General features: G+C 39.8%; 1 protein-coding gene across 2 annotated transcripts; it reads left to right on the forward strand.

The window, feature by feature from the left end:
* Positions 1–417: 417 nt before the first annotated feature.
* Positions 418–11,070, forward strand: sufu (suppressor of fused homolog (Drosophila)). 2 transcript variants are annotated; one of them, XM_008282390.1, is made up of 12 exons: positions 418–749; positions 1,120–1,254; positions 1,590–1,726; positions 3,145–3,287; positions 3,793–3,878; positions 4,934–5,006; positions 5,622–5,778; positions 5,904–6,006; positions 6,433–6,567; positions 9,266–9,404; positions 9,492–9,560; positions 9,658–11,070. In XM_008282390.1, exons 1-12 carry the CDS (start codon positions 601–603, stop codon positions 9,745–9,747), a joined length of 1,416 nt encoding a protein of 471 aa, XP_008280612.1. In that variant the 5' UTR covers positions 418–600; the 3' UTR covers positions 9,748–11,070. The 2 variants fall into 2 exon arrangements, with proteins under 2 accessions (XP_008280612.1, XP_008280613.1); XM_008282391.1 differs by having other exon boundaries at positions 5,625–5,778.
* The last annotated feature ends 219 nt before the right edge of the window (positions 11,071–11,289 follow it).

Genomic DNA, 11,289 nt, shown 5'->3' on the forward strand with positions numbered 1-11,289 from the left:
TAACATTATCATTAAAATGATGTCAACACATTAGTTTATACAGCTCAGTAATATAAAATATAATTGTAAGTATACACTGAAATGGATTTTTGTCTGACTGAAAGAACATCTTGCAAACAATCTTTTCAGTTCTCCTACTTTTAAAGTGCCTACAGGCCTACCACTCCTTAGTAGAGAGCCTCTTTGAAGATCCATTTGGCCTTCACAGCCATCATTTGGCCCAAGAACAACTTTTCAGTCCCAGCCCTGAAATCACAGCCTCCTGCGGTTTGATTGACAGTTTATGAGCCAATTATAATCATCAACCAACATACACAAACCCTATCCTACATTCTCATTGGCTGTCACTTGTCTTCGGTCAGTGACGTAGCCCTCATCCAACCAATGGTGAGGCATTTTTTTTTCGAGGATGAGCAACAGGCCCCCGCTGAGTGTAGCACAACGATCAACAGTTGACCGTATACTGCTGTACAACATAGCGTTTATGAAGTTTTCATGGTTTAGTTTAGTCCCCCTTTGTTGAACTGGGGGTAGTTATCAAAATATTAGTGCATATACGTAGTTTTTTAAAGAATAACGTGATTTGTTCGAGGCCGTGGCATGGATGAGGTACGGCCTACCAGTGGTGCTCAAGCCCACGGGCTGGTGCCGCTGTTTCCCCCCGGACTGGAGGCTATCTATGGGGAATGTCGGCGACTTTACCCCGAGCAAGCCAACCCGCTTCAAGTTACAGCCATCGTAAAATATTGGTAGGTAACTCACTGTGTTGTTGCTGGTCGGACATACATGTGGGCACCGGGAATAAGTTTATGTTGTGGCGGCTGAACGTTAGCCAAGAGTTAGCTTAGCGGCCAAGCTAATGTTTAAGCTAACTAACCTAACATCAAGAAGACACTCTGCAAATAGCTTCTGCGATTACTCAAACTTTACCAAACTTTGCTAGCTTAAATAAAAAGCTTTGATTTAAAGGAATCTAACTTGAAGTGTTTGTATGTAGTTATAGCCTTCAATATAAGCTAACTGTGTTTACAGAGGTGTACTGAGGAGTTAACGTACTCTACTGACCACTAAAACAAGTTTTTCCATGGCTGAAGGGTTTTCATTTTGTACTTCTCACAGGCTAGGAGGACCAGACCCATTAGACTACATCAGTATGTATAGGAATACGGGCTGTCCAGCTCAGGACGTCCAGGAGCATTGGCACTATGTAAGCTTTGGACTGAGTGACCTGTATGGAGATAATCGTGTTCATGAGTAAGTATTCTGATCGAGTTGGGGTGGATTTCGGTGCATATTTGATGCAACATATGATGAGCTGTCTGGATTTGTTTCTTTTCATTTTACATTGTGATTACCGTGAGAAATCAGCACTTAAGCCTTACAGTATGCCAAATATTTGCTCACGTCAGGATCCCATTAACAGTAGCCCACCTACTGGCTCACACCAGCCTTGATGACCTTCTGTTATTCTACAGTTTGTTGATCTTGACAAGTATTGTGATTATCACAGCACTCTTGCATATACAAATAAACCTATAATTTTGTTTCTTTAGTTCCTAACTGTGTATGTGTGTGTGTGTGTGTGTCAGATTTACAGGGGCGGATGGACCTAGTGGGTTTGGATTTGAGCTCACCTTTCGACTGAAAAGAGAGGTGGGAGAGACGGCACCTCCAACATGGCCGGCTGAGCTCATGCAGGGATTGGCTCGCTATGTGTTTCAGTCAGGTAAGAACAAAGAGCCGTTTTTCGTGTCCTTCACATAATGTATTTGGAATGGGTTAAGACAAGTGGTTGAATCTCATACTTGAAAGTTACAAAATAGATTTAACAACTTTATTGCACACTGTTTTAATAAGAAGACTTGTACTAAAAACAACAAACATGGTGTTATTCTGGTTGGATTGAAAAAAAATGCGTGCTTTTCTTGGTTTTAGTGGAGCTTAATGCTTTTCAGTTATTGTTCAGATTACAAACAATCAGTTTCGAGAGAAGAATTTTGGCTCTTAAACTGTCATTTTTGTTTGTTTTTAAGGAGCAATTGATTATCAAACAAAAGACAGATTGATAAGTAATCAAAGATATTGTTAGACGGCCATACATTCTTCATGCTTCACTCACAGAGTTTGTGACAGGGTGTACTGATTTGTGATTTTCATTTATCTGCAATTAGTTTGTAACCTCGCAGATGATTTATCACACGATTTTTAATAGAGCAACTCCCTTTTGGCTGTGATTGCCATACCACCATGTGAAGTCTTTGTGAATCCACAGAAAGTGCTCTTTGTAAAGGTAGCTTGCAATTCCAGTGATGCATTTAAAAATGTTTGAATGGAGCAGTGTGCTTTGGGAGTCAGTTTTAGGTTTGGTACATTTGTGTTTGTTGGAGCCCTGCATATTGACAGGAAGTTTAATTTCCCTTTTCCCCCCTCTGTCATTTTAGTAGGATTGTTTTTACAAATGACAAACAAGACTGTTGTTGTAGTATGAATGTGCACTGTGCAGATAATGACTATATGCTGTGTTGTTAAGTTCTTTAAATCCTTCAGTCCAGTATGTAATGTACAAAAGAAAATGTGGTTGACAAGGGAGGGGGCATGCATTAAAGCCATGCAGAAAGAGAAGAAAGCTATTCACTGCAGCCTCTCTTCTCCTCACCACCCAGCCCTTCTCTGCTTTCCAGCTGGGGTCAATTTGCGTGTGGGTGGGCTGGGCCCCTAAGCTAAATGAATGCTGATTCCTGGCCATCTTCTCCCTTTCTTTTCTCTGCAGCAAATCTGGACTGGGTGCATGTTACCTCCCAAGCAGACAGATTTACTCAGATAGAAATGTAGTTTTTATGCTTCTCTTTCCACATTCGGGTCCCAGTTTCTTTCTTACTCACTCGCTTTCTCTTCCTGATGTGTGTCCCCTCTTTTCCTGTAACAGGAACCTTCCTTCACCATTTAAGTACAGTCACATAGTGACATATAGTAAAGTATGGCTGTTTTTTTTTGTGTGTGTTTTTTTTTACTGGTGGCTGAATTTACTACTTCAGATTCACTCAGTCAACCTTCATGACTGCATTTTCTTGATATCTAAAGGTTTTGTTTCATGCTTTATTATGCTTTGAAAATGAATGCCTCCTTTTGTTCTCTCTTTTGCAGAAAACACATTTTGTAGTGGTGACCATGTATCATGGCACAGTCCGCTAGATAACAGTGAATCTCGTATCCAGCATATGCTGCTTACAGAAGATCCACAGATGCAACCAATTCAAACTCCGTTTGGCTGTGTGAGCTTTCTCCAGGTGAGTTCAAATATGTGATAGTCAAATCGTGTGAATAAGTCCACATGAGGCTCTTTTAGGATTAAATTGTTTTCCAGAAAGTCCAAGATAACAGACAACTTTATTGGAGTTTGATTGAGGATTTGGACAAGTCATTAGGAAAGCCAATGACAGGACACTGGGCACTGAATGTTAGTTGCACTAAAGCACAACGTAGTTATAAGATTCACGCGTTGAGCCAAAACTCCATTCTAAAATAATGGAAAACACATGAAAGACAAACCAATAAATCCAAGTAAAAAATCTGTTTTATTGTCCAATAAAACAATAATCTGAGTAAGCACATTTGCACATTCAGCTAATACTATACACTGCTACTTTAACAAAAGCTGGATTAACAGCAAATATAGTCTGTACAATTTGAAACCTTTGTTCTTGTTATAATTCATCAAAATAAGGAAGAAGCACTCTCAAAATAACACGACTGTGGATGACACCCTCTCATACTCTGTACTGTCTCCTATAGATTGTGGGTGTATGTACAGAGGAGCTACAGGCGGCCCAACAGTGGAACGGCCAAGGCATCCTGGAGCTGATGCGGGGAATACGAGTGTGAGTAGAGCTGTGTAGCAGGCGGTTTGACTAGATTTAGAAGCCATGTTTTCGAATTTAACCCTCTTCGCCCCAACCAGTTTCTAGGTTTTTCTTTGCTCCTGTCATATTATTATTGATTGTGGGCATATTTTTCACTGCAACATAAAGTTTGAGTATTAACGGAAAAGACACCGCTATGACTAGAGGTAAAGAAATCTCAAAAATTGTTTTATGTGCAGTATGACAAAGTTATAATGCTATTATTATTATAAGCTTTGCTGTGGCTATGTTTTCTGATGTAACGGCATGCCACAGATTAATAGTTATATTCTAGTAGCTTGTGACTCTGATCAATGGTGTAATTTTGACGATTTTTAAAACAAAAAATATCTACATTTCGAACTGATGAGTTTTGGGGTTAAGAGGGTTAAAATGGTTACGTTTCAGTTTGTTGCTAAATCTGGCACAGATGTTGTCAAACCTAAGTAGGTTAGTTACAGAATTGCTGTTAGGATAATGAATCTAAGTACAGGTTTTTAAGCAAACCTAATGTGAGACAGCATAGCAATCCTTGAATCACATGGCAATGATTTACAACAAATTAGCATAACTTGGCTTCAGAAATGCACAAGAAGTTGCTCTTTTTAGTGCATTTGTAGGTGAAAAATTGTGAATTTACTTTGGATGGACTTTTGACAATGATTTTTCTACTTTATTTCAGAATACTGACTAGATCTGCTTTGCTTGCATGACGTAAAAAACATGCTCGAAACCTAACAAACAGACTTTAAGTTCAGAGCAGCAAATCAAATCTCAATGATTTATCTGTTGAGGGACAGTATTTACAATTGGCTTCAGATGGTCCGTCATTGAACTTAAGTAAACTAAACTAAACCGGCTGAAAATACTGTCACTGAAATGTGGCTTCAGAGTAAAATGTGTGGAGTCCAGTTTGACAAATAAATGGCAACACCAAGTTAACAGCCGAGTTACTTGTTCATTCATTAACTTTGTGTGTTTGGCTTGAAGTTAATACTGACCTGGACTAATGCTAATGTTTTTTCTTTATACAGAGCTGGTGGCCCCTGGCTAATCACAGACATGAGGAGAGGGGAGACCATTTTTGACATTGATCCACACTTACAAGTAAGGCTTTATTAAATTCTGCAAACTCAGCTAAGTGCACTATATTTTATTTATACAGCGTGAGATACGGTTGAATCCTTTTTTCTATGGCTGCTAGTTACTTGTTGTGTGACAAATGTTAAATAAGCATTGTATTCTACTGCATTTTGTTTTCAGGAATATTGTTACATCTCATGGAAATTGTACTTTATATTAACAGAATGAATAGTGTCACCACAATCTACTATTATATTATGCAAGCAGTTTATTGTGAAGGTCAATAAATGGAGTCGTAATTTTTACAGAGTTAAGCCTTATAAAGTCCACACAAATCGTAAAAGGAAGTCATTTATAACTTGCAGATTAAACTGGTCTGAAACAGGTCAATGATTTGTCCTGCATGTCAGAAGCAAAGTGATCCTCACATGCACAAAGCATTTGAAAGGGGAACCCTTTATAGACAGTGTTGTGTTATTTTACAACAAATTATACATGATTGCTCTGTGACAGTATTTGGCACCATGTGTTCCCCTATAAATGTTAATATAGTGTATTTTCATTCTGCAAAATGTTGACCTTGTATGAGGTTTATGTGAGCTAGTGTTAACAGTTGCGTATATTTCTTGCTCCTCTAAGCAGGAGAGAGTAGACCAGGGTATTGAGAGTGAGGGCTCTAACCTGAGTGGGGTCAGCGCCAAGTGTGTGTGGGACGATTTGAGTCGACCGCCAGAAGATGAGGAGGACAGTCGATCCATCTGCATAGGATCGCAGCCACGTAGGCTCTCAGACAAAGGTATGTCAACTCCCAGTGGATCCAAAAAATGCTTGAAACAAGCTGTACACAGGAATTCTGCTTTCATGCTGTCAGCTGTGCACAATGGAATTATTCTTGGCTCATTTTTCTCTGTGCGTTGACAGACACAGAGCAGATCAGGGAGACCCTGAGAAAAGGACTAGAGTTTAACAGCAAGGCAGCACTACCACCTATCAGCAGCCAGAGACAGAATCACGAGAGACCTCAGTGAGTGTTCCTCCTACACACCAACACACACTGACACGGGTTCAATTCAGCACAAGGGTTGCACCAGGATAACTCCCTCCACCGTGTGCAGTGACTCACAGCCCTGCTGACATCTCAACTGTTATCACCATTGTTTCTTAGCTACTAGCGTATTATGATGGTTTGTCGCTCTTCTGTTGCTATTTTTCTGTGGAATTAGTTGCGCCTTCTCCAAAGTCAGGTAACAGTTCTGTGGTAGGAGTTGCAAAATCTGTGCCTGTGTATTCTCACTTTTAGCTACTGGCCAAACAGCTGCCATTTCCTTCACAGTGGTTGTTTTTCGCAGTCATCAGCGCATTAGTGATAGTCCAGTTTGAGACTTTCTCGCTTACAGTTTCCTTTGTTGCCTTCCCCGCTTTCTTTTTCTCTTGTTTGTCACTTTCAAAGGAGTCGGAAGGACAGTTTGGAGAGTGAGAGCTCCGCAGCCATTGTTCCTCATGAGTTGGTCCGAACACGACAGTTGGAGAGCGTCCATCTGAAATTCAACCAGGAGTCAGGCACACTGCTGCCCCTCTGCCTGCGGTACTGCACCATTCTCTCTCTCTCCTCCACCCATTCACCAAATGTACCCTTTTGGAATGTCTGTGAGGCAGACAGACAAATAGTCCAAACATTTGTGTTGAATGGGTGTGGCAGAAATTTCTTCAGAAAGCACAAGAGCAAAAACACAGATGACACCAGTTTCTCAGAAGTACAAAAGGGGCTTTCTGCAACTTGCCCCCAAACATTCGATTGAACTTCCTTCCACGTGGACTTCGATGCCACTTCAAAGAAAATAACAAGTTAGCTAGTTTTTACTTCGTCCGCTGCTTTTTGAGGTGAGCAGAACATGTAGCAGCTTGAAATGAATATTCATGTATTCCTGTAACATGAATAACCTGAAAGTCATGCATTTAGTGTTAGTAAACAGACTGGGTGTAGACTCCGGTCCTTGTGTGTTTTGTGTAAATAGATTTGCTGTTTTTGCGTTTCTCTCCTGACTGTTGACTAACTACAGAAGTCAGCGAAGGTTACTATTGTACCTCGATAAAGTAACTGAGCCACCGGAGTCGACACAGCCCATGTACAATGATTGACTCTCTTTACTGCTCGCCTACACAACAAGAAGCGCAGCAGGAAGATGTACAAGGACAAAGATCACAGTTTGCAAAGTTCTGTGAAGTTCATTCATTATCGTGCATGGACTTAACACATGGTCAGTGGATCCTCTCTTTTCCAGCCAGCTTGCATTTAAATTAGAGGGACATAAGACAGATTGTGAAATATGATTGTAAATGGAATATTGACGTTTAACAGATCATGTGCATTTGCATCCAAGAAAAAGAAAAGAATCTGGACTGTAGACAAAAATAACATGCATACAGATACAAAGACAGTTTTTGAGAATTTACACACTATCACCTGATTACTATCTGGACTTGGCTTTTGCTTCAATTTGGTGTGTGTGACATTTGATGGAATGTGTATTTCCAAACAAAATCCCATCTAAGCAGTTACTATCGAATGGGAACTCTAAAGGTGTAAATGCCCCTTTAGTGATGCTCCTTTGCCCAGACAGGAGGATGAGCCAGCTTTTTCTTTTTTACTTTCTCTCAGGAAAGCACACAAGTTAATTTATGGAGAGACCTTTGTGTTAACAAGCAAGAAATGTGCAGGGAGTTAAGAATGAGAACACAGTGAAAGGGCCCAATTATGCGATACATGCATGGAGTGAGATTATGTCAAATGTTTCCTGCAATCTTTGACCTCTAATATCTGTTGAGTAGACCCACCTACACTTACATGTCCTAGTAGCCATGGACAGTTTTACAATTTGTATTACTAACTAAGCTGCATGCTTTCTACCAAACATGATTGTCTATCACACTAACTACAATAGGACTGCAAGGTGCTGTGTGGAGTTTGCATGTTCTCCCCGTGCAGCGTGGGTTCTCTCTGGGTTCTCCGGCTTCATCCCACAAGGTCCAAAAACATGTTGAGGTTGATGGTGATTCTAAAATTGTCCGTAGGTGTGAATGTGAGTGTGCTTGGTTGTATGTCTCTAAGTGTAGCCCTGTGATAGACTGGTGACCTGTCCAGGGTGTCCCCTGCCTTCACCCTAAGTCAGCTGGGATAGACTCCAGCCCCCCTGTGACCCTAGTGAGGATTAAGCGTTTTATAGATAATGGATGGATGACTAACTACAATAATGAATGCAGATGCAAATATCTGAAAGTGAAATGGTTTTTAGTATTTATCTTTATTTATTATTATTTTCCAAATGTCTGCAGTTATCTGCAGAAATCACCACAGAACTGTTAAATCAGACACAGAAACATGCAACATTATGTTTTATTCTCATCATCATAATAATAATTGCAAACATTTTGTCCTTGCATTGTTTTTTCCTTCAGTAGGTGAAATGCCTTTCGAACCTGACAGACGTACATTGAGTTCAAATTCACGTCCCTTCTCCTCAGTGGAACTGCTCACCAAATATTGCAAATAGTTGACCTTTCCAACATTGCTAGTTGCTTGTCTGTGTGTAATCATAGTCACAATCTGCATACAGCCCTGAATCCAGCATTTGCCCTCTTTGCCCCCTCTTGACGAAGCACCTCTGCGAGTATGCTTCTGTATGTGAACACGTCAGTGGATAACACAGTGACATTTATTCCTGTAAGGCACCAAGCACGCTTCTTTTCAAGTTAAGTCAGTATCTTGCCATCGTGTTTCTGGTATTGCCATAATATAAAATCTCCACTGCACAGTTATGAGCAGATACCTCTAGTGCCAGCATTTTATATTTTTTAAAATGCCTTTTTTTATATTTGTTTTTTTCCTTCTTAATTTAAAGGCTAATATAGAAAATGTGCAATTATTATAAGTAATTATAATTATTACTATAAAGTGATTGAAGATCTGGATAACAGAGATAGAAAACATAAGATTAGAGCCTAAAAGTAAAGGTTTCAAAACTAGGGGTTCATAGATTTAAAACTTGCTGTGATAACATGTTTTTGTACATTTCAAACTAGGAACCTGGCTGTCCTCTGTCATCACAAAGAAATGCTCAGAGGCTGAAGTATATATTTTAACCTTAGAAACCACACTCGTAATTTCCACATAAAGGGGAAAAAAAAAATCTCTCACAGCTAAACTAAACTCAAACTTTTACCACTGAAGTATGTATAATTAACTTTGGAGTTCACACTGTTTTGTATTTAATCTTTTATTACAGGGGCCGGTTGCTCCATGGGAGACACTTCACGTATAAAAGTATCAACGGAGACACAGCCATTACCTTCGTGTCGACAGGAGTTGAAGGAGCTTTCGCTACAGAAGAGCATCCTTATGCAGCCCACGGCCCCTGGCTTCAGGTATACTCACGCAGACAAACTCTTGAGTTTCTGCGTGGTGCTTTCATCTTTAATGTATTCATTTGACCTTCTCGTCTCCCTGTATAGATACTTTTGACTGAAGAGTTTGTGGAGCAGATGCTTGGGGATTTACAGGAACTCAACACTCGTGAGGAGGTAAAGTAAAATCCCTGTGTTTTTTAACTTTTTACTTTCTGTTTGGAGTTGAACAACTGTCTACTTTTACCTTATATGTCCTGTCTCTTTTGTGTAGACAAAGTTACCAAAGGAGTACAGCTGGCCAGAAAAGAAGCTGAAGATCTCTGTCCTACCAGACTCTGTGTTTGATAATCCGCTGCAATGAGACAAAGACAATGACGCCTGCAGACACACACTTCCAGAGTGGACCGTCACGAACAGGAGACCTCCCAGGACGTGCAGCGATCCTGAGCTGCCAGGGCGCACAGATATGTTGTTTCCACAGTGGATGGACGGAGACTGTTTCACTCCTGAAGATGATCTGAGGGGTTATTTAAACACTTTTTGACTGTTACTGCATTTTAAGACTTGCCCCACTGTTTACAACATTTCTCTGAGGCTTAAACGCTTTTGAGAACAATCCTGTAGGGCAAACAGGATGCTGTCATTCCTCCAGCAAGTCCAAAATATACATCACTAATGCGGTTGAGCATCATTCATCCTGTGATCACCACACGCAGTGTTTCAAGCAATAACTGGGTTGCAGTTCTTTAATACAGTTCTATTTATTCCAGTGGCCTTAGAAAGGGAAGAAAAATCACAAATTGAACCTTTTTTTTTGTTTCAATTGCGCTAATGTGTATAGTATTTACAAATGCTGGACATTTTTTTCTCGTTTGTTTGTGGTCACACCAAAGTTTGAACTTTTGCCATGTTGCTGTCAGTTCTGTCTGTGTGTCAAATGTTCCATGATTCTGTAACGATAACCTGACAGGCTATGACTAACTATCAGTCACTGCCACTTCATTTGGTATCTGGCAGATGCTGCAAGCATAACCACCTCTACTCCCCTGTGGCAAGAACATAACTCCCGTGTTGAGTAATATTCTTTGAATCTGTGTTCTTCTTCTCATGCGACATGATGTGTTTCATAGTTGTCAAATGAAACTCATCAGGTCTGTTGTAAATGTTCAAAGATGTTAAGTGTTTTCAGTGTCCTCTCAAGTGCCATCTCCAGTGGCCACATAGATGTAAAAGATGTTGTTTTTTCTTTAATCAGTGGGACCTGCTTGAAAATGAGTTGGAGTATAATTCCTCTGTGCCTTGAGCTAAGAAGGACTGCATATTTTTCCGTTGGTTCTTAGTGCTGCCTACAGCTCCGGGATTGCTAAGAGACATCACTTTGAATCAAGGTTGCTGCGTTCACTGCCTTTTGCTGATACAGTCGTTGCATTCCATGTTAATGCCAAAACAGAGACGAGACTACTTCTACCACAGTGTCTTCTTACAAAAGTGTGCTCTTATACTACACTTGATGGCATATCTTATTTTTGTTTGTCCTTTTTACTCAGAATGACAAATATAAAGTTTAGACATTGTTGATATTGATGAATTTTCATATCTTATTGACTGAACTGGCTGATTGTAATCCCAAGTGCATTAAAGAGTGTAGGTATTTACACAAATAAAGCTGGATCACTAATTCAGACTTTGTTGTGAAATTTATTTCTTAAGAATTAGACATTAGAGTCAGCTGAGGCACACATGATTTTTTTTTTATATTCCTATTATTGAATATAATTGTATGATAATTAAACAACAAAAGGAAGATAAAAGAAATACGTATAAAAGGACTTCTTGTAGTAACTAATCATAAATGATCATTTCAACTTAGACATTGCAGTAAACACTTAATAAATAGGGTTTG

The sequence above is a fragment of the Stegastes partitus genome, unplaced genomic scaffold (genome assembly GCF_000690725.1).
Source record: "Stegastes partitus isolate 25-593 unplaced genomic scaffold, Stegastes_partitus-1.0.2 Scaffold270, whole genome shotgun sequence".
In the NCBI taxonomy this organism is placed as follows: Eukaryota; Metazoa; Chordata; class Actinopteri; family Pomacentridae; genus Stegastes; species Stegastes partitus.